We start from the raw sequence: 24,295 nt of genomic DNA on the forward strand, positions 1-24,295 counted from the left end.
AAAAAATATGGGTAAAAAAAATTTTTAATTCTCCAAAAAACATGTTTTTACCCATTGGATTTTCTTTTGTATCTTTTAATGTCATCATTGAAGTTATACTTGAAGATTTCAGCCATTCCTTGGACCTTTTTTGTCATTTAGCTTTTATTGCTAATCCCTAATTGCCCTTGAGAACTTGGTGGCTTGCGAGGCCAAGTAAGAGCCAACCACATTTCTGGAGTCACATCTAGGCCACCCAGTAAGAATGGCAGATTTCCTTCCCTAAAGGGCATTGGTGATCCAGATGGGTTTTTATGACAATGGTTTCATGGTCATCATTAGACTCTTAATCCAGGTTTGTTATTGAATTCAAACTTTGCTATCTACCAGGGTGGGATACAAACCCAGGTGTCCAGCATATTACCCTGGGTCTCTAGATTACTAATCTAGTGACAATACCACTAGCCATCACCTCCCCTCTAGTAATTTAGCAATATGGGAAACTTATGGGGAAAGATTGGTCAGGCTAGGCTTATATCCACTGGAGTTTAGAAGAATAAGAGGTGATATGATTGAAACATATAAGATCCTGAGGGGTCTTGATAGGGTGGATGTGGAGACCGTGTTTCCTCTTGTGGGAGAATCTAGAACTAGGGGTTGCCCATTTAAAACAGAGATGAGGCGAATTTTTTCTCTGAGGGTCCTAAGTCTTTGGAACTCTCTTCCTGAAAAAGTGGTGGAAGCAAAAACTTTGAATAATTTTAAGGCAGAGGTGGATAGATTCTTGGTAAACAAGGGGGTGATAGGTTATCAAGGGTAGGTGGGATGCAGATTTCAGGTTACTGTCAGATCAGTTATGATCTTATTGAATGGCGGAGCAGGCTCAAGGGGCCAAATGACCTACTCCTGCTCCTTGTTTGTATCAGACTGTGGTGTAGTGGTAATGTCACAGGGCTAGTAATCCCGTGGCCCAGGTTAATGCTCTGGGGACATAGGTGCAAATCCCACCCACAGCAGCTGGTGGAATTTTAATTCAATTAATAAAATCTTGAATTAAAAGCTACTCTCAGTAATGGTGAGCATAAGACTATCATCAATTGTTGTAAAAACCCATCTGGTTCACTAATGCCCTTTAGGGAAGGAAATCTGCTGTCCTTCCCTGGTCTGGCCCTCATGTGACTCCAGACCCACAGCAATGTGGTTGACTCTTAAGTGCCCTCTGAAATGGCCTAGCAAGACACTCAGTTCATGGGAAATTAGGGATGGGCAACAAATGCTGGCCTTGCTTGCGATGCCCACATCCAATGAAAGAATAAATAAAACAAAATATGACCAGGCTAAATCATCCCCTGAGCATGCAGTGTGTGCAAATTTCTGTTTTGAGGTGCACCACCTACCATGTTGGACAAGGTAAACGGGTTTAACGAAAGGAGTGCATATCAGGAAATTTTAAGTACAGTATAATTTATACTAGGGTCCTGTGTGTCATTCCCAATTTTCAAACACTTCAGTGCTTCCCTCACTGCGTGCTAAACTCACAGAGCTTGATGTGGTGCTAAACAGCAGGAAGTCCACATATTTACCAGGATGTGGAACTAGGATGTTGAACTGCACTCTCTAAAAGTGTGGTGGAGGCATATACAATCAGGGCTTTCAGAACGGGATTGGATAAGCACCTGAAGAGAAAAAAATTGCAGGGCTAGGAGGAAAGGGTGAGAAACTGGGACTAACTGTGTTGGTTTTACAGAGAGCTGGGACTGACTTGATGGTCTGAACAACTTCCTTTTGTGCTCTAACCATTGTATGATTCCAGGTCAGACAGCATCTGTGGTGACTGTAACAGAATTGACATTACAGGTCCATGATGTTTCATCAGAATTGGAAGGTGTAAGAGGTTTAAAAATGTTTAATCAAGTATAAATGCCATAATGGGGGTTGTGGGGGTCCACGGTAAAGATGAAAGGGACGCTCTGTGATAGGATAGAGGGCATGAGTGATTAAGTGACAAAAGGGCTGATGGTGCAAATATGAAAACAAAGGATGGATCCAGAGGAGGTGTAAATAGTTACAGAATTAAAAACAGAAAATGCTGGAAAAACTCAGCAGGTCTGACAGCATCTGTGGAGAGAGAAACAGAGTTAATGCTTTGAGTCCATATGACTCTTCTTAAAGAGCTAAAAAGAAGTAGAAATGTGATTAAATTTATACTGTTTAAGGGGGGGGGTGAAGCTGGGCTGAAGCGTTTTACAGCCAATGAAGTACAGAATGTCTGAAACATAAAGTCTTCTCTGCTGTGAAATGCGATCTAATTTTGACACCACGACCTTACCTTATTCTCCCCACTCTCAAATAAAGACATTCCCTTGAAGAAGTTTGTATTTATATAATGCCTTTCACACATGGGTAGCAACTCACCTCTGGATTGCAAGATCCCAGGTACAAGTCTTACTTCAGGGCTTGAGCACAAAAATGAAGGCTCACACTCCAGTGCAGTACTGAGGGAGTGCTGCACTGCTGGAGGTACCGCCGTGTGAACGTGACGTTACACCTTGCCTGCCTGCTCAGGTGGATGTATTGATCCCATGGCATTATTTTAAAGAAGAGCAAGGGAGCTATCCCTAGCAGTGTTCTGGCCGATGTTTATCCCTCCATCAACAAAACAAATCATTTGCTCATTCTCACATTCCTGATTTATTGCTGTTTGTGGAAGTTCACTGAGCAAATTAGCTGCCCTGTTTCCTACATTGCAATAGTGCCTACACGTCGAAATATACTTCATTTGCTGAAAAATGCTTGGCAATGTCCAGTGGTCCTGAAGAGTGCTATATAAATGCAAGTTTTTTTTTACAGCCTCAAGATGTCCCAAATAACCTTACAACCAATTAGGAACTTGTTTGAAATGTAGTCTGCGTTGTAAAGCAGGAAATGTGGAAGTCAATTTGTGAGCAGCAAAGTCTCACAAACAGCAATATGATAATGTCTGGAGAATTCTGCAGCTTTTCTTAAAAATAATGCATTGTGAGTTTTGACATCCACCTGAGGGGGTTGAATTTGTAACCTTCTGACTTACAGGAAGAGTGAGTGCTACCCAGTGTTTATAAAATGAATTAGTTATTTGATGGCATCCGTGAAGTCAGACTTAAGTGTGATGGTCAGCTGTACTAAGATTAGAGGGCACTGGATAATTGGACTGAGGTTACAGACAAAATTCAGACTCCACTTTAAAGTCTGAAGTTTAATCCTTAGTTTTATATATTCCTTTGATTTTATGTGTATTGCCAAATAGCAAAACTGACGACACTGTTTGTTGCAGAGTGGTATTGGGGTTGAAGCAGGAGTGTTTCTCTGCAGCACAGACTGAGCAGCTGTCAGATACAGAACTGAAGGATATAGCATCCCTTATGGTGGGAGGGTGTAATTACAGTGTGACAAGTTTACATAGGTAGTCTGCACTGTAATTGATGACATAGGGATTCATAATTGAAAATGTTGCAGCAGAAGTATAATAAAATTTTGTCTCAATAAGGAGAACAGATGTATAGATATCCTCCTGGGTCTAGATGATTTTGTGCAACTTGTTTTGAGTCCCCACAGCCTAAGTTGAGTTCATACTGGATCTTGGACTTTGTTTCTGTTGGATGTGCCTGGTGTTTCACGGCTTGGTGTTTAACAAGTCCATAAACATTTTAGTGCGACAACTCATTTTCCCTGACCTTTGGATGAATGAGATATTTGTTGAGTGGAACTGTTAAATCAACAGTTAAATGACAGGATGTCCCCTCTGGCAGCCTGTAAAATGTCTCCAGTTTGATTGGGTCATCCATACACTTGTCATGAGAATGCGACCACTCAGTTGAGTAGAGCAGGTCTTAAAGGTCAATCTCCAATTGTTTAGCGTGGCTGTCTCTAATGGAGCAGGTCAGAATCTGAGATTGAATTTGCTCATAAAGTTTATGGGACCAACTCTGATACAGTGCTGAGGCCCTGGCTTGTTTTCTTTTAATAATTCTTTTTTCAATTTAGTGGAATGATGTGCTTATCAAAGCAGGGCACATCTCTGTACTCTACTCAAAGGCTCAGAGCACAGATACCATATAACTCTGGGACACATTGACACAACTTACATCAGTAAATTGTTGCAAGGCAGCTCACAGGAGCATAATCAGACAAAAACTTGACTTTGAGCCACATAAGGAGATATTAGGACAGGATACCAAAAGTTTGGTTAAACAGGTAGGTTTTCAGGAATGTTTCAAAGGAGAAGTAGAGAGGCAGAGAAGTTTAAGGAGGGGATTCCATAGCTTTGAGCCTAGGCAGCTGAAAGCAGGCGCCACTAATAGTGGGGTAAAGGAAATGGGGAATGTACAAAAGACCAAACTTGGAGGAGTGCAGAGATTGCAGAGGGAGGTCATGCTGGACGGTGGGAACCTCCTGCTGTCATCAAAGGTGTTCTCGAAGATTTAGATTCCATTAGTTTAATATTATTTTTAATTAAAACAAAGATATGACATAGGAAAGTCCTCAGGACATAGGTGCTTTCTCAGACAATCCATATTTGCATTGTGATAGAGTCCGTGGTTTCAAAGCTTGTAGCTTTTGAGACAGACCCTATTGAAAGTGGAAACCAAAAAGGGAAACTGAGAAAGGAAACTGACTCTCTAAGGAAACTAGGACTGAAACCGAGATTGGAAACCAAAACTTCTGGAGAGTCTGGAATTGGTGGAAACCATATAATAGGACAGAGGGCTATCAAAGCTCAGATGATGTTGATGATGATGATGATGATCGCAGTGGTGCAACACAGGCAGGATGAAGACAGAGGCTAGATCTAGAAGCTGAGATTGGGAAATATATAGTTGCTACAGCTACTTCTGTTACTTGAAGATAACATTGATGGATTTACGCCACCTAGACTGTCATAAGCAGAGTTATAGAGGTTCTGCAGACATGTGCTATTTTTGGTGAAGACCATGCCCATGGAACTTGGTTTGATTGTGCACTGCCATTGGCTAAGGATCAGGTTATATCCTAAAAGAAGAAGAATCTGAATTCTTTGTGAGGATGACAGCATTTTGAAGATCTTTGTGGCTGAGATTGATGACATATATGCTGGATGGACTGCCTGGCCAATTCATAAGTTCCATCCTAGTTGTATCTGCCATTTAATGTGTGTTATAGTTAATAATTGACCACAATTTGCCTGTTAATTCACGTTTAATTTACGTTGATTCTGGGTTTTAGAGTATAGGGAATTAGCTATGGTAACATTTAGTCTTTGCTTTGTTTGACTCTTGTATTGTAAAACTATTATTTTGTTTAAACCATGGAATGTTGTGGCTTCATTGTTTCAGTAAATAGCTAGGGATTTGGATTTATTTTTTTAAAAAGTTGCTGGTCTCAGCTAAAATCATAACAACATGCAGCAAGACGTGAACAATATCCAACCTTGAGCCAATAAGGGGCAAGTAATATGTGCACTCACACCATCTCCAGCTAGGATCTAAGTACCTCCCCTTGACATTCAGTGACATTACTAATGCCTGATCCTTCACCTTCATGAAAGTAATTGCTCTGGAGAGAGTGCAGAGGAGATTTACATTCTTGTAAATTTCCTCTGTCTCTCTCCTGAGCAATTATGTTCTTCCTGCAATGTGGCGACCAGAACTGTATACAAAATTCCAGCTGTGGCCTAACCAGCATTTTATACAGTTCCATCATTACGTCCCTGCTTTTGTATTCTATACCTCGTCCAATAAAGGAAAGCATTCCATATGCTTTATTTACCACCCTATTCACCCAGTGGAAAGTTTTCCCCCTGATTCCCATTGAGTCAATTTTTCTAGGGCTCCTGGATGTCAAACTTGGTCAAATGCTGCCTTGATATCAAAGGTAGTAACTCTCACCTCACCTCTTGAATTCACCTCTTTTGCCTGTGTCTGAACCAAGGCTGTAGTGAGGTCAGGAGCTAAATGGTCCTGCAGAACCCAAACTGAGCATGAGCAGGTTATTGCTAAGCATTGTAGACGATACCTTCCATCACTTTGATGATCAAGAGTAGATTGATGGGTGATAATTGGGCAGATTGGATTTGTCCTGTTTTTTGGATAAGATGTACCTGGGCAATTTTTCATATTGTTGGTTAGTTGCTAGTATTATAACTATACTGGAACTTCTTGGCTAGGACACCAGCTCCAGCTAGGATCTAAGTACCTCCCCTTGACATTCAATGTCAATACTATTAACTGATCCTTCACCTTCATGGACCTGCATGTCAGTATCTGGAGCATGGGCGCAGTATCTATTCAGTATCCCAGGGTATGAGTGCAATGTAGCGGCATTTATTCAGTATCTGGGCTACAGGTGCAATGTGTGCAGTGTTGTGATATGATGACATGCACCTTTAAGGGATTGTATCTTAAACTACTGTCAATCATTACCACCTCAAGAGAATAAAATGTAGCAGTTTGATGATCTTTAGGCAGTCTGCAAGCAGCAGGGTAGAGAGCATATGTACTATACTTAGCCTGCTAGTAAATCTATCTGTATATAGTCTTATCTTCAAATAAAGAACCCACATTATTATTTCACCAATCCTTGTGTATGATTGGTCCATTTATGTCAAAGAAAAGAAGAATATTAAATGGTGGCAGGCTGGCAGCACAGTTTTTGAAGATTTGACTAAGCAGAATACAAGCCTCAATCCTTCACAGATGGCAGAAGAAAACAATTGGTGTGGAAGTGAAACAACCATCAAGATTCAGCATGGGCAAGGATTCTGCAGCTTTGTAGGGATCTTGCACTGTACCTTTGTTCCATCTCACTTTAGGTAACAGGCACCAGGTCCTGCTAAGATTGTTTCATTTAGGTGAGCTTAAATAGTAGAAGTCTATATGCTGTAAAGCCTAAGCAGGAACAGAACTTAGCTGGAGTCTGGAGGGTCTCACTGTAAGAAGTACTTACAGACAGGGGAGAGTCCATTATCGCTGCTTCTAGGGAAGTTAACATGCTGCAGACTGGAGTGGGAAGAAGAATCCATCCAGTAACAGTCAGAAAAAGCCTGTAATAAACCTTTTTAAACTGCCTGCTTTCACTTGAGAAGTCTGCAGCCATTTTCCCGCTGAAATCTCTGCTTTTTGGATGGAGCTTAGAGCTAAACTCAGGAAAATTAGAAAGAGCTCAACAGTGTCACCTTTGCAGTTAAGCAGTAACCTATGGCCAGCTAAGGCAGTGGCCACTAAAGGTACTGCAACTCAGAGCTAAATTAACTCTAAAAAAGCTGTAGGAAATCTGATAGCTGTAAAAAGTTGCAGATAGCATTAAAAATCCTGCAAAGAGCTAAAAGATGACACACAATTTCCAAAACTCAATCGAAAAACAATGGATCTCCTATCTGAATTTATTCTGTTCTGACAACATGTCAAGCTGTGTTTTTTGGATCAAGACAAACAAGTCAGTCATCATTCATCGATACTCCCAGGAGTATGTGATGCATTACTCGAAAAACAGGGGAAGGTGAAAGGTGTCCATAACCGGCATGCGGGTAATGAATTACCCAACCTGAACTTTGGATAAAATGTTCGAATAAAGCATCCAACTGACGGTACCTGGAATCCAGCAGAAATTGTCACCATATCACCCAGAGAGTGGTGAGCCTGTGGAATTCACTACCACAGAAAGTAGTTGAGGCCAAAACATTGTATGTTTTCAAGAAGGAGTTAGATATAGCTCTTGGGGCGAAAGGGATCAAAGGGTATGGGGAGAAAGCGGGAGCAGGCTATTGAGTTGGATGATCAGCCATGATCATAATGAATGGTGGAGCAGGCTCGAAGGGCCGAATGGCCTACTCCTGCTCCTAGTTTCTATGTTGCTATGTTTCTATATGCCCAGAACCAAGATCGTATCAAGTACGAACACCAAATAGTATGACAGTGCAACAAAACAGATGCCAAATCAGAACATTACTACAACCAGAAACACCAAGTAACCTTATTGTGAATAGAACACGGTCTAAGATGCAACACAAACAGCATTCTGAAAACGTACAGCAGGCTCCAGCAAAGATCACCATAACTAAAGATGGATGAATAAGCAAACCGTCGATATATTTCAAAGACTTGTAAATTTATAATCTAGAACTAGGGGTCACTGTTTAAAAATAAGGGGTCGCCCAGTTAAAACAGTGATGAGGTGAAATTTTTTCATTCAGGGTCATGAATCTTTGGAACTCTCTTCCTGAAAAGGCGGTGGAAGCAGAGTCTTTGAATATTTTTATAGCAGAGATGGATAAAATCTTGGTAAGCAAGGGAGTGATAGGTTATCAGGGATAGGTGGGATGCAAATTTCAGATTACTATCAGATCAGCCATGATCTTATTAAATGGTGGAGCAGGCTGAAGGGGCTGAAAGGCCTACTCCTGCTCCTTGTGTGTATGTATGTATGTATGTTCGTATTGCTCTATGTTAAAGTACATTAGACACAATGTCATTTTCTTTTGCTTTCATATAAATAGTTTGATTCTTTAAAGGTAATCCTTTAGTTTAAAAAAAGGGGATTTGTGATATGTTGACATGTACCTTTAAGGGAGCATATCTTAAACTACTGTCAATCATCATCAGCTGGACAGGATATGATGTAATGGTCCCATGACTTGCAGGGAAGTGATCAGATGTACTATACTTAGCCGCCTAATAAATTTACCTGTATGTAGTCTTACTTTCAAATTAAGAACCCACATTATTGTTTCACCAATCCTTATGTATGGTTGGTATGTTTATGTTGAAGAACATGGTAACATGCAGGATCTATTGGATGTACTTGAACATTACTTATGTACCCACAGTGTTATGTGCTGTACATAGATCTATATCTGCGTTCAAAATGTATAAAGTATGCAGAAGTTGATCTCAAGTTGGTCAGTTTCTAAAAAGTTTAAGTGCTCACTCGCTGCTATTGTGTTCTGTCCTAGTGGTGATGGGGAGAAGGAGCCCTTGGCAGTGGTTGGATCACCATACTGGATGGCACCTGAGGTCCTGAGAGGAGAGTTATACGATGAGAAGGTAAAACCAGGCAGTCAAAAGAAACACACACTCACTCTCCCATTAACCCTCATTCCCCTAATCCCACACCAAATAAGAGGAGGATAGAGCTTGTACTTAAACTGAGCTTCATCACATCCCAAAGGACTTCAGGTATATTGAGTGAACAAGCACAATACTGTTTATAACACATCCCCTGACGGAGTGAGTAAGGCTGTTCCACTCACTGACAATGAGAGTCAGAGATAGTGATACTGTTCATAACACATTCAATGGGTCTGTGTCCGTGCTGCACAAGCCTCATCCCTACATCTCCATCATCAGGACTCACCAATGCCCAAGGGGCTTGAGGACAGATTGTCTGGCCCTCTCTGAGTCCAGGAACAGGCAGTCTGGCTCTCTCTACACCCTGGAATAGACTGTTTGGTCCTTTCCATTTCCTGGAACAGACCACCTGGCCCTCTCTAGCTCCTGGAACAGACCTTCTGGCCCTCTCTGGTTCCAGAACAGACCGTCTGGCCCTCTCTGGCTCCTGGAACAGACCATCTGGCCCTCTCTGGCTCCTGGAACAGACCTTCTGGCCCTCTCTGGTTCCAGAACAGACTGTCTGCCTCTTTCCCGGTCCTGTAGCAGAGTGTCTTTATTTCTTTGGGTTTTCGAGCAGATTACCTGGTCCTATTTATACTCCAGAGCAAAATGCCTTGACCTCTCTTAACCTGGGTATAGTTTGAAGGTTGAAAACTTCAAGATGTAAATAAAAAAATTGAATTGGTTTCACTTTATATCCTTGTAAGTTAATGGAACACTTGCACTTTAAAAAGGAGTAAAAGTGTGGAACTGATGGATGACATCAGAGAAGGGTGGAGAAAGGGCCTGATATGGATCAGCTTAATTTCCAATGTCACCCAAAAGACAGCTCGTCAAGTCGGAGCTGTGTGTAAGGCAGCAACAAGATCAATGTGATGTAAGTAAGCAGACTCCAAGATCTCCCTTTGGTCATTCTGTTTGCATGTGTCCCTATCTCAGACAGACGTCTTCGCTTATGGCATCATTCTGTGTGAGATTATCGCCCGGATACCAGCTGATCCAGACTACCTGCCCCGCACTGAGGTAATAACAACTTGCATTTATATAGCACCTTTGACATAGCAAAATGCCCCACAGTGCTGCGCAGCAGCATAATCAGACAAAATTTAACCAAGACACGACAAGAGCCATCAAGACAGGTTCCAAAAATCTTGTTCAAAGATGTAGGTTTTAAGGAGCGTAACAGAGAAACTTAGGGAGGGAATTTCAGAGCTTAGGGCCTAGCCTGGAGTAAAGGAAATCGGGGTGTGCAAGAGGCCAAAATTGGAGAAATGCAGAGATCTTGGGAGAGTTGTAGGGCTGGAAAAGGTTACAGAGATAGCCTTGAAGGGATCTAAACAGTAGGATGGGAGTTTTAAAATCATGAGGTTGCCGGATCAGGAGACAATGTAAGTCAGCGAGCACAGGGAAATGGGTGAACAGGACTGGTGCAAGTCAAAATATTGGCTGGAAAGTTTTGTTAGAGTTCAAGATGGGAGTTTGGATATTACCAAATTGGCCACTGTAATCAGTTAATATGAACCTGACTGTGGCTGTCACTGAGCATGAAGTAGAGCTGTGTGAGCACAGAACACATTCAGTTAATAATCCAAAAATGAAATACTGCAGGTGCTGGAAATCAAAATCAGAAAATGATCCAAATACTCAGCAGGTCAGGCAACATCTATGGAGAGAAAGAGAGTTTACATTTCAGGTCGATGACCCTTCATCAGAACCACATACTCGATATCTGGGATCAGGGATCTGTGAATTGTGCATGACCGGTAGTTGTTGCTGTCATGGAATCAGTCAAAAGTTATCCTAAGAAGCTGTATCACAGTGGGTTTCACTGAATTGTTGATGGAGCTCACCATCAAGAGGACAGCAGAGATCTCGGATGTTTGTAGGGTTCAAAGAGGTTGCAGTGACCGGGAGGAGGCGGGGTCATGGTACAGTTCACAGGGCCTCTATCTATCTTCAAAGGTATAGCTCATTGCCTGACCATGCCTGCTATCCATCTTTGAGTCCATAGCTTGCTGTGCCTTTCATCCTTTCATGGTACAGCATACTGCATCTGTATCACCTTTGATGATACAGCTCACTACACCTGCATCCATGTTTGATGGTACAACTCACTGCATCTGTATCCACTGTAGAAGGTGCAGCTCACCACCAGTATCCATCTTCAACAGTATAGCTCACCACCAGTATCCATCTTCAACAGTATAGCTCACCACCAGTATCTATCTTCAACAGTATAGCTCACCACCAGTATCCATCTTCAACAGTATAGCTCACCACCAGTATCCATCTTCAACAGTATAGCTCACCACCAGTATCCATCTTCAACAGTATAGCTCACCACCAGTATCCATCTTCAACAGTATAGCTCACCACCAGTATCCATCTTCAACAGTATAGCTCACCATCAGTATCCATCTTCAACAGTATAGCTCACCACCAGTATCCATCTTCAACAGTATAGCTCACTGCATTTATCCAGCTTCAATAGTAAAGCACACTGACTTTATCCAGCTTCAGTGATACAGCTCACTGGCTTTATCCAGCTTCAGTGATACAGCTCACTGGCTTTATCCAGCTTCAGTGATACAGCTCACTGGCTTTATCCAGCTTCAGTGATACATCTCACTGGCTTTATCCAGCTTCAGTGATACATCTCACTGGCTTTATCCAGCTTCAATGATACAGCTCAATGCCTTTACCAACCTTCAACACTTCTTTCACTGACATCTCGAAGTGCTTGAAAGTGACATTGAAGCACAATATTACTGTTGCTTTATAGTCATTTGAACAAAGCAGTGATACTTTATTTTTCTAAGAGGCTGAACCAGTGTTTAAATAAGACTTTATATACTTTATGGGTAATCCTACCAATTCATTTAAATCTATGCCCCTTGGTTATTGACCTCTCTGCTAAGGGGAATAGGGCCTCCTATTCAGTCTATTTAGGCTGCTTTTTTTATACAACTCAGTCAAGCTTCTTCTGTACAAAGGAAAATAACCCAGCCTGTCCAATCTTTCCTCATCGTGCAATATTCTCTATTCCTGGTAACTCTCTTGCAAATCTTTTCAGTACCCTATCCGGTGCAATCACATCCTTTTTTTTATTCATTCATGGGATGTGGGCGTCGCTGGCTAGGCCAATATTTATTGCCCTTCCCTAATCGCCCTTGAGAAGGTGGTCCATGTGGTGTAGGTACACCCACAGTGCTGTTAGGAAGGGAGCTCCAGGATTTTGACCCAGCAACAGTGAAAGAACGGCGATATATTTCCAAGTCTGGATGGCGAGTGGGTTGGAGGGGAACTTCCAGGTGGTGGTGTTCCTATGCATCTGCTGCCCTTGTCCTTTTAGATGATGGTGGTCTAGGTTTGGAAAGTGCTGAAGAGCCTTGGTGAATTTCCGCAGTGCATCTTATAGATGGTACACACTGCTGTCACTGTGTGTCGGTAGTGGAGGGAGTGAATGTTTGTGGATGTGGTGCCAATCAAGCGGGCTGCTTTGTCCTGGATGGTGTCAAGCTTCTTGAGTGTTGATGGAGCTGCACTCATCCAGCTAAGCGGAGGGTCGCTTTCCATCACACTCCTGACTAGTGCCTTGCAGGTAGTGGACAGGCTTTAGGGAGTCATGGGGTGAGTTACTCACCACAGGATTCCTAGCCTCTCACCTGCTCTTGTAACCGCAGTATTTATATGGCTGGTCCAATTCAGTTTCTGGTCAATGTAACCCTGAGGATGTTGATAGTGGGGGATTCAGCAATGGTAACGCCAGTGAATGTCAAGGGGTGATGGTTAGATTTTCTCTTGCCGGAGAAGGTCATTGCCTGGCACGAGTGTTACTTGCCACTTGTCAGCCCAAACCTGGAAATTGTCCAAGTCTTGCTGCATTTGGACATGGACTGCTTTAATATCTGAGGAGTCGCGAATGGTGCTGAACAGCGAACTTCCCCCCTTCTGATGAAAGGAAGGTCGTTGATGAAGCAGCTGAAGGTGGTTGGGCCTAGGACACTACCCTGAGGAACTTGTGCAGTAATGTCCTTCCTGCTATGCAGTAACCAGTACTCTACACAGTACTCTAATTCTGGCCTAACTAGTGCTTTATGCAGTTTCAGCTTTACTTCCCTGTTATTATATTCTATTCATCGGCTAAAGGAAAGCATGCTGTATGCCATCTTAAGCATCTTATCTACCTGTCCTGCTACCTTCAGGAATTGGTGGACATGAACTCCAAGATCCCTCTACACTTCTCAGAGTACTACCATTTAGTGTGTATTCCCTGCCTTGTTTGCACCCTCCAAATGCATCACCTCACACTTCTCAGGATTGAACTCTGCTTGCCACTTTCCTGCCCAGTCCATTGATATCTTCCTGCAGTTTACAGCTTTCTTCCTCATGTAGTATCTGCAGACTTCTTATTCACATCCCCTACATTTAAGTTTAAATCATTAATATATATACCACAAAAAGCAGGGGACCTAGTACTGAACTCAGCAGAACCCCTCTGGAAGCAGCCCTCCAGTTACAAAAACCCCCATTGATCTTTTGCGTTTGCTTCCTTCCACCGAGCCAATTATTGACCCAACTTGTTCCTTTTCTTTTGATCCCACTGGGCTTTTACTTTTCTTACCAGTCTACCATTTGCGAGCTTGTCAAAGGTCTTGCTAAAATCCACATACAGACTACGTTGAAAGATCTACCCTCATCGACCCTCCTTTTTAATATCCTCAGAAAATTGTCTAGTCAATCAGAAACGATCTTCACTCAACAAATCCATGCTGACTATTCTTGATTAATCCATTCCTTTCCAAATGACAATTTATACTGTCCCTCAGAATTTTTTCCAATAATTTATCCACCACTTAAGTTAGGTTGAGAGGCCTGTAATTATGTGTTCTATCTCTTCCTTTTTAAGGACACATGACAGTTGCCATCTAGAAGAACAAGGATAGCAGATAGATGGGAACACCACCACCTGGAAGTTCCCCTCCAAACCACTCACCATCCTGACTTGGAAATATATCGCCGTTCCTTCACTGTCACTGGGTCAAAATCCTGGAACTCCCTCCCTAACAGCACGGTGGGTGTACCTACACCACATGGACTGCAACGGTTCAAGAAGGCAACTACCACCACCTTCTCAAGGGCAATTAGGGATGGGCAATGAATGCTGGCCCAGCCAACGACACCCACATCCCATGAATTAATTAAAAAAAACAACAGTACAACATCAGCAGCCCTCTAGCACCATGCCTGTAGCCAGAGCTGATTGGGAAATGATGGCCAGGGCCTGTGCTATTTCCTTCCTTCCCTCTCAGCAGCCTTGGATACACTTCATCCGGAGCTGGTAACCAAAGATGCTAAACCCCTTAATACTTCCTGTTACATGTTTATTTCATTCAATATTTCACACTCCTCCTCCTTAACTACAGTGCCCATCCTGTCCCCCTCTTTTGTCATAGATGCAAAGTGTTCATTAAGAACCATGCCCACATCTGCTGCCTCCACTCCCGTCAACTTTTTGGTCTCTAACAGGCCCTATACTTACCTTTAGGTATACTCCTGCCCTTTATATGTTTATAAAACATGTTTGCGTTTTCCTTGATTTTACATACCAATATTTTGTCATGTCCTCTCTTTGCTTTCCGGATTTCTTTTTTGTAATTTAATGAAGTGCCATTCTGGGTAACGTGCTCGTCTCTGGAGTGGGGCTCAAACTCTCAATCTTCTGCAAGAGTGCTAACAAGCTGACGTTTAAGAGCAAGCAGCTGCGGAACTGTTTAAGGATGTGAAGCATGGAATTTGCAGCAGGTGCAGTTGCCTCTCACGTACCTGCTTGTTTTGTATTTTTACAAAAAGAATGCGGCGCTTGCCAATGCATTCCAGTTCTCCGCCCTTTTTCTGGACCCAGCCAGAAATGTTGTTTCCAATGTTTGAAATGTTCTGGTGATGGGGCTGAGTGGTGGAGCTAGTGAGGATGGTAATGTGGAATGTTCGATCTGCATGAACAAGCACTGTATTCCCACACTGCTCCACTCCCCATTCCCATTCCCAATGTTTAAAGCCATCCCTTTCGGTAAATAACCTGCCTTGTGATTTGCTGTTTGGACTTAGTGTACGCTGCAGGGCAAACCTGACTCCTGCCCAGTCCGGCGTGATTGTTGGACAGACCTGATCACTGCCTACCCGTTTGTGACGGGTTTCCAGCAGAGACATTGCTAAAACTACTCTTTGTGCATTTCTTTTCAGAGTCTCTTCCATCCTAAGAGACTGGAAGGGTCCAGAGTGTTTTAGAACAACCAGAGCCTGAAAAAAACTTGCACTTATCAAACACCCTTCACATTATAAGGACATCCCAAAGTGCTGCCCAGTCAATGTAGTACTTCTGATGTGTGATCAGTGATAATGTCGAAAATGCAGCGGTAAATTTGTGCACAGCAATGTCCCACAAATAGCAACGAGATACATGAGCAGATCATGAGCATAGTGATGTTGGTTGACAAACAAATATTGGCCAAGTCTATGGGATATTCTCCTGTTTTTCAAATGCCATGGGATCTTTTATCCGCACTTCAGAGCGCTCCCTGAGTACTGCAGTTAAATGCCAACCTGGATTACGTGCTCAAGTCTCTGGAGTGGGACTTGAAACCATTCTTGTCAGAATTTTGCTTTACAGCACAGAACAGGATGACCAATTAAAAATTCAATTAAGGGACAGCCTGCTATTGGAGTCCATTTGAGAGGGGGTGGAGATGGGGGGGGGGACAGGTGTTAGGCTGTGCAATCATGAGGTGAGCCAGTACTATGCATGTGCGAAGTTTTAAAGGTCCGAATTACAGGACAAACAACATCCCGGCACCATGCAGCCCAGGGCACGGGACAGTGGACAGGTACAGGATGATCCCATAAAATATGTGACGGTTGGTCACCCTGGCCTGGGTAGCATCTTCTTTGTTGGTAAAGACAGATCCAAAGTATTCATTTAATACCATGGCTATGCACTCTGCCTCCATGTGTAAATCCCCATTTTACTCCATAATCGGCCCTACTCCTTCTTTTACTATTTATATGCCTATAGAAGACTTTAGGAATCCCTTTTATGTTAGCTGCCAGTCTCTTTTCATTACTTCCTTTTCCTTCTGTTATTTGCTTTTTCAACTTCCCTCTGAACCTTCTACATGCAGCCTGGTTCTCAGTTGTATTTTCTACCTGACATCTGCCATAGGCACACTTTTTCTTCTTTATCTTAATTTCTATTTCTTTTGACATCCAGGGAGCTCTGGCTTTGTTTGCCTTTCCCCTTTGAGGGAATATACTTTGACTATGCCTGAACTATCTCTTCTTTGAAGGTAACCCACTGTTCAGCTCCCATTTTTCCTACCAGCTCTGGTTTATTCAGCCCAGATCCATTCCTACCCCATTCAAGTTGGCTTCCCCCCAGTTAATTATTTTTACTCTAGATTGTTCTTTTCCTTTTCCATAACCTTATGATACAATGATCGCTGTCCCCTAAATGTTCTCCCACTGCCACTTGAATGGATAGTGTAGAGGGAGCTTTACTGTATCTAACTCATGGTGACCTCGGAGCATTCAACACTGTCCTTAGGTGCTCTCATTTCCCCAGCACTAAAACCTCTTGACAAACAGAAGATCTGTTTTCCCCTATCAACCTCTTGCCACTTTGACAGTACATTAATTTTGAATGACTAGCCTGTGGTTGGGCTTCATATGCTGTGAATTATTCAGAATATGGCTGTGTATGTTCTTTCTCTGCATTCAGTGGAGTCTTTGTTTAGCTTTTGTGTGTATTCTAAGGTGATTATGATGGCTCAGCCTCCATACATAGGACATTGTTTGATGACGTGCGAGGGCCACATAAATTATTTACATCACCTCATCAGGAACCAACCATTAGTGCCTGAAGAGGGATGGTCTGATGGGCGGATGACAGGTTATCCTAACTTGGGTGACATATTGGGTGGTGGGGTGTGCAAAAGAAAGGCTAGCATTTTTATGGGAACATTTATTACTATGCGTACAAAACTGAGAGATACAGCAGCACTATTGTGACAGGACAAGATTCCAGCAAACAACAGTGAGATGAATGAGCACCTTAATCTTTCTTTGGGTCAAGGGAAGCATCTTGCCTAGAATGTCAAACGCCCCTTACTCTCTTCTTCAAGTAGCAAGTGATGTTGTACCTCCGTAAGAATTGACGAGATCTTCAAAAGCCCCAGCTGTAGTTGAATATGAAGAGATGCAAAATGTAGTCTTTTCTGATTAAGGTAATTGCAGACGAGGAAGGCCATTGGGCCCATCTTAATTCATGCATCCAGGGAAATGCTAATGTCCTCCTGTTGTAACAATCGACTGTTTCCTAAATGATTCCAAGTTCTTACCTCCACAACTCCATCTGGAAGTTTACTCTAAATGTCGATTACCCTTTGAGATTAAGAATTTCCTGACACCAGTCTTAGAAGTCCCCTTCTCCAGTCTGAATGTGCGTCCTCTCATTCTACTCTCAAGGGCACAGTCATGCTAATGTTGCTGGACTAATAATCCAGCAAACAGGAGTTCAAATTCCACAATGACATTTTAAGAATTTAACTTAAGTTTAAAACAAAACGCCGGCATCAATTAAAGTGTCCGTAAAGCTGTCGCTTGAAGGATGACACTGCAACTGACAGGACAGTAATAGCAGGGGGAAATGCACAGTGGTCCAGAGCTGAAAGGTTGGAGGCTAGGGTAGGAAGGCCGTGCTGGGATCTGAGGATGAGAATGAGGATTTTGGAGTCAATGCACCGAGGGAGGTGGAGCCACTGCTGGCGAGTGAGCACAGGGCTGGTAGAAGAGCAGGAGTTTGCGCAGGATAGTTGGCAGGTGACAGAGACCTGGATGAATTGGAGGCTGGAGGTGGGGAGGTTGGAATGGGAGGCACTGGGAAAGTCACATCTGGTGGTGACAAATGTATGATCAAGGATCAGAGCAGGGATGTAAGGGACCGAGGTGGAGAATATTTTGCAGATGGTCTTGATGTGGAAATGAGGGGTATGGGTATGAAATGCATCTTTGGGCTCATTTATCCAGAAGGAATCTGCACTTGCCCCTAATCACCACAGTAATTGATTGTTTCTTAAATGATTCAAGGATTTTTCTTTAAACCTCTACTACCCTAGCTATAAGAAGCCTTATCCAGCCATTGATCATTGTGTAGCATCAACCTCCCTGAACTTGCCTTTTGACAGTTTGGGCCTGTGTCTCCATCTGTCACAGTATTTTTTGTTATTATGCTTTCATGGGATGTGGGTGTCACTGGCTGGGCCAGCATTTATTGCCCATCCCTAGTTGCCCTTGAGAAGGTGGTGGTGTGCCGCCTTCTTGAACCGCTGCAGTTCGTGTGGTGTAGGTACACCCACTGTGCTGTTAGGGAGGGAGTTCCAGGATTTTGACCCAGCGACAGTGAAGGAACAGCGCGATTTAGTTTTAAATCAGGATGGTGTGGGGCTTCGGGGGGGAACATGCAGGTGGTGGTGTTCCCATGCATCTGCTGTCCTTGTCCTTCTAGGTGGTAGAGGTTTGCAGGTTTGGAAGATGATGTCTAAAGAGCCTTGGTGAGTTGCTGCAGTGCATCTTGTAGATGGGTACACACTGCTGCTACTGTGTAAAGATGTTCACAGCTTACTGATTTTTCCAGCAGAAAGTAGAGCAGATTCCACTGCCTCTGCACAAACATTACAGCTCACAGGGACCATTGCGCCACCTGGTGACTTCAGCAAATACTGCAGACATAGCATTCCGAATTGCAGGCAGGCTCCAAGGAGCAGTAGCAGATACCTCAAAGGATTTCTAACCACAAGAATCTTGCTTGTGGGGCTGTACAGTTGCAATCATCTCTTCCCATCAACCACAGGGACAAAACAAAACAAGTAGTCAGAGACTAGCTAACACAGTGGGTCAGCACACTTCTGGATTCAGATTCAAATCCAACCTAGACCAATGGTAGGGAAGTCCCCCTTGCCTGCTGAGTTCCATGGACTGAGCATGGGCAATCTCAGTTCAGTTCTTAGTGGACATTGGCCCAGTTAACATTCCTTCTTCCTACTCTCTTCAGCTGTAACTCTCTGCCAGAGGCCTCGCTGTTCAAACCAGCAGGAGAGGTCCTGTTCTGCATTTTCAGTGCAAGTAATAGAATGTTCTAAAGTCTCCATTCTCCGTTTTCCTTCAGGACTTTGGCCTAGATGTGAATACTTTTGAGACGATGGTGGGAGATTGTCCATCTGTATTCCTGAAGCTGGCGATCCACTGCTGTGTTGTGAGTCTCAAGTGAAGTTTGCACAATGGGATTGGGGCAGTGACTCTTTGCATTGCCCTATATTTAAAAGCTATTTTAATCATTCAACAACTTGCATGCATTTTATGTCAAACAGTGTTTGGGTATCTGAGATTCATAACTCAAGGCAATTCTCTCAACCATATTTCTTAAATGGGTCAGAGCTGCCCGAGCGAGCCTGGTATTTGGAAATGCATTAGGCACTGCTCTGAGCCTCAGGTCAAGGTGCCATGATGGGATGATGTAGAGCAATACTCTATCTAACCTCGTGCTGTACCTGTTCTGGAAGTGTTTGATGGGGACAGTGTAGAGGGAGCTTTACTCTCTATCTAACCCCGTGCTGTACCTGCCCTGGGAGTGTTTGATGGGGACAGTGTAGAGGGAGCTTTACTCTCTATCTAACCCCGTGCTGTACCTGCCCTGGGAGTGTTTGATGGGGACAGTGTGGAGGGAGCTTTACTCTCTATCTAACCCCGTGCTGTACCTGCCCTGGGAGTGTTTGATGGTGACAGTGTGGAGGGAGCTTTACTCTGTATCTAACCCCGTGCTGTACCTGTCCTGGGAGTGTTTGATGGGGACAGTGTAGAGGGAGCTTTACTCTGTATCTAACCCCGTGCTGTACCTGCCCTGGGAGTGTTTGATGAGACAGTGCAAAGGAGCTGTGATTGGTGCAAATGAGATCACTGGCGCGGCGATGTCGCCAACGTAGGGTGAGTAATGTCCCTTTGGCATGAGTGACGTTGCTGTACAAGTGAGCTGTAAGCTGGAAAAACAGATTTACCTGGGATGGGGGTGTCTCTCCCAATGGTCAATCCTAACTTTAGTGGAAGTTTGACGAAAACCTGCATCTCTCCAGGGTTTTTGCAGATCCTCCAGCAAGCAGCTGATTGCTTCTATGTACAGTTTACCCAAAGTATGAATGAGGGAATATGCCATTTGCCCCAACCATCCACACAGTGATGTCCTCTCTCTCAGGTGGTTATATTTTAAACATCTGTGATAAGTTTCAGCCAGCTATATGAGAGGGATCTTATCCTGGGGTATGCTCTCCTACAATGTCCACCATCTGAAAGTGAGACAGTTGTTCTGTTCTGGTGATATGGGCAGTTACGCCTCTGTAAAAAACATCTGCTGCAGTGCAGCTTGTGGAGTTGGATACTAGAACTAGGAAAGCATGAACCGTTTAACTGCTGCCGAGTTCTCTGATCTGTTCTGTGTTTGTTTTCTGTGTGTTAAAGATGGATTCCACCCAACGCCCGTCCTTTGCAGAGATTGTCCAGAAGCTGGAGATGATGCTGAAACTGTATAAGAATCCGGGTTCAAGGCCGCAGAATGCAGGAGGACAGCACATCACCATGAAAGTATCAACCATACATAATGGTAAATTGAGTCTGAGGAGTTAGGGATGGACAGAGGAAGAGTTCAAGAATGGATGGAGAGCCATCCAAAGGAAGAGTGTAACCATGGAGGGAAAGACAAGCAGAGGGTGGAAAAGCACAGGATGAAGATAGATAAAGTGGGGAACAGAGGGAGAGATTAACTGACAAATGGAGAGAGAGAGAGACACACTAAAGTTTACACCTATTAAGTTATGGCATGATTTCATGAATTGAGGAGGGCTTCCTATAGTTCGCAACCGTTGGGGTAGGAGCTAATTCATTCCATTAGGCAGGAAGAACTTTGAGTCATACCTTGCTTAGCCCACTAGGATCAGGGTCATTCTTGGCCCATTGGGATCACAGCCAGTCAGAAATTAGCATCTGGGCACTGAAAAGGTCATCCGATGATGTGAAGTGACAATCCCAATTTGTATGTCGTGTCAGGTGGTATCATCCATGTATCACTGTAAGTACATAATGTGTACCAGGAGTAGGCCGTACAGTCCATCAAGCCTGCACCACCATTCAATAAAAACTTTCTAATCTACCTCAATAGTTGCCAGCCCGATCCATATATCACTTTGAATTCCTTCATGCCCAAAAATTTACTGATCTCATATACTCAAAGATTGAGCATCCACAGCCTCTGGGGGAGAGAATTCCAAAGATTCATGTGAAGAAATTTCTCCTCATCCCAGTCCTCAATGGCCAGCCCCTATCTCGAGACTATGATCCCGAGTTCTAGGCTGTCCAGCCAGGGGAAACATCCTCTCAACATCCACCCCATATACATGGACAGGTTACAAACTAGTGGTTAGAAATAAAAACAGAATTACCTGGAAAAACTCAGCAGGTCTGGCAGCATCGGCGGAGAAGAAAAGAGTTGACGTTTCGAGTCCTCATGACCCTTCGACAGAACTTGCGTTCGAGTCCAAGAAAGAGTTGAAATATAAGCTGGTTTAAGGTGTGTGTGAGGGGCGGAGAGATAGAGAGACAAAGAGGTGGGGGGGGGGTGTGGTTGTAGGGACAAACAAGCAGTGATAGAAGCAGATCATCAAAAGATGTCAACGACAATAGTACAATAGAACACATAGGTGTTAAAATTAAAGTTGGTGATATCTAAACGAATGTGCTAATTAAGAATGGATGGTAGGGCACTCAAGGTATAGCTCTAGTGGGGGGGTTTTTTTTATATAATGGAAGTAGGTGGGAAAAGGAAAATCTTTATAATTTATTGGAAAAAAAAGGGAAGGGGGAAACAGAAAGGGGGTGGGGATGGGGGAGGGAGCTCACGACCTAAAGTTGTTGAATTCAATATTCAGTCCGGAAGGCTGTAAAGTCCCTAGTCGGAAGATGAGGTGTTGTTCCTCCAGTTTGCGTTGGGCTTCACTGGAACAATGCAGCAAGCCAAGGACAGACATGTGGGCAAGAGGGCAGGGTGGAGTGTTGAAATGGCAAGCGACAGGGAGGTTTGGGTCATTCTTGCAGACAGACCGCAGGTGTTCTGCAAAGCGGTCGCCCAGTTTACATTTGGTCTCTCCAATGTAGAGGAGACCACATTGGGAGCAACGAATGCAGTAGACTAAGTTGGGGGAAATGCAAGTGAAATGCTGCTTCACTTGAAAGGAGTGTTTGGGTCCTTGGACGGTGAGGAGAGAGGAAGTGAAGGGGCAGGTGTTGCATCTTTTGCGTGGGCATGGGGTGGTGCCATAGGAGGGGGTTGAGGAGTAGGGGGTGATGGAGGAGTGGACCAGGGTGTCCCGGAGGGAGCGATCCCTACGGAATGCCGATAAGGGGGGTGAAGGGAAGGGTGTTTGGTGGTGGCATCATGCTGGAGTTGGCGGAAATGGCGGAGGATGATCCTTTGAATGCAGAGGCTGGTGGGGTGATAAGTGAGGACAAGGGGGACCCTATCATGTTTCTGGGAGGGAGGAGAAGGCGTGAGGGCGGATGCGCGGGAGATGGGCCGGACACGGTTGAGGGCCCTGTCAACGACCGTGGGTGCGAAAACCTCGGTTAAGGAAGAAGGAGGACATGTCAGAGGAACTGTTTTTGAATGTAGCATCATCGGAACAGATGCGACGGAGGCGAAGGAACTGAGAGAATGGGATGGAGTCCTTACAGGAAGCGGGGTGTGAGGAGCTGTAGTCGAGATAGCTGTGGGAGTCGGTGGGTTTGTAATGGATATTGGTGGACAGTCTATCACCAGAGATTGAGACAGAGCTCAAGGAAGGGAAGGGAAGTGTCAGAGATGGACCACGTGAAAATGATGGAGGGGTGGAGATTGGAAGCAAAATTAATAAATTTTTCCAAGTCCTGACGAGAGCATGAAGCGGCACCGAAGTAATCATCGATGTACCGGAGAAAGAGTTGTGGAAGGGGGCCGGAGTAGGACTGCAACAAGGAATGTTCCACATACCCCATAAAGAGACAGGCATAGCTGGGGCCCATGCGGGTACCCATAGCCACACCTTTTATTTGGAGGAAGTGAGAGGAGTTGAAGGAGAAATTGTTCAGTGTGAGAACAAGTTCAGCCAGACGGAGGAGAGTAGTGATGGATGGGGATTGTTCGGGCCTCTGTACGAGGAAGAAGCTAAGGGCCCTCAGACCATCCTGGTGGGGGATGGAGGTGTAGAGGGATTGGACGTCCATGGTGAAGAGGAAGCGGTTGGGGCCAGGGAACTGGAAATTGTTGATGTGACGTAAGGTGTCAGAGGAATCACGGATGTAGGTGGGAAGGGACTGGACAAGGGGAGAGAGAAGGGAGTCAAGATAACGAGAAATGAGTTCTGTGGGGCAGGAACAAGCTGAGACGATCGGTCTACCGGGGCAGTTCTGTTTGTGGATTTTGGGTAGGAGATAGAAGCGGGCCGTCCGAGGTTGGGAGACTATTAGGTTGGAAGCTGTGGGAGGGAGATCCCCAGAGGAGATGAGGTCAGTGACAGTCCTGGAAACAATGGCTTGATGTTCAGTGGTGGGGTCATGGTCCAGGGAGAGGTAGGAGGAAGTGTCTGCGAGTTGACGCTCAGCCTCCGCGAGGTAGAGGTCAGTGCGCCAGACAACAACAGCACCACCCTTGTCAGCGGGTTTGATGACAATGTCAGGGTTGGACCTGAGAGAATGGAGTGCAGTAAGTTCAGAGAGAGACAGGTTAGAATGGGTGAGAGGAGCAGAGAAATTGAGACGACTAATGTCGCGCCGACAGTTCTCAATGAAAAGATCGAGAGAAGGTAAGAATCCAGAGGGAGGGGTCCAGGTGGAGGGAGAATATTGGAGATGGGTAAAAGGATCCGTTGAACTGGGAGAGGACTCCTGCCCAAAGAAGTGAGCCCGGAGACAAAGACGGCGGAAGAAGAGTTCAGCATCATGCCGAGCCCGAAATTCATTGATGTGAGGGCGTAAGGGTATGAAACTAAGTCCTTTGCTGAGCACTGAACGTTCAGTATCGGAGAGGGGAAGGTCAGGGGGTATAGTGAATACACGGCTGGGGT

At 44.2% G+C, this 24,295-nt stretch overlaps 1 protein-coding gene across 2 annotated transcripts in view; it reads left to right on the forward strand.

The window, feature by feature from the left end:
* LOC121277189 (dual specificity testis-specific protein kinase 1-like) overlaps positions 1-24,295 on the forward strand; it is a 264,934-nt gene that overhangs the window by 123,863 nt on the left and 116,776 nt on the right. For both annotated transcript variants that reach the window (XM_041186332.1, XM_041186333.1), the window contains exons 6-9: positions 8,945-9,035; positions 10,041-10,124; positions 19,321-19,407; positions 20,664-20,805. In XM_041186332.1, coding sequence (XP_041042266.1) covers positions 8,945-9,035; positions 10,041-10,124; positions 19,321-19,407; positions 20,664-20,805 — 404 coding nt within the window. The remainder of the gene's footprint in view (positions 1-8,944; positions 9,036-10,040; positions 10,125-19,320; positions 19,408-20,663; positions 20,806-24,295) is intronic.

Source organism: Carcharodon carcharias, chromosome 4 (genome assembly GCF_017639515.1).
Source record: "Carcharodon carcharias isolate sCarCar2 chromosome 4, sCarCar2.pri, whole genome shotgun sequence".
NCBI classification, from domain to species: Eukaryota; Metazoa; Chordata; class Chondrichthyes; order Lamniformes; family Lamnidae; genus Carcharodon; species Carcharodon carcharias.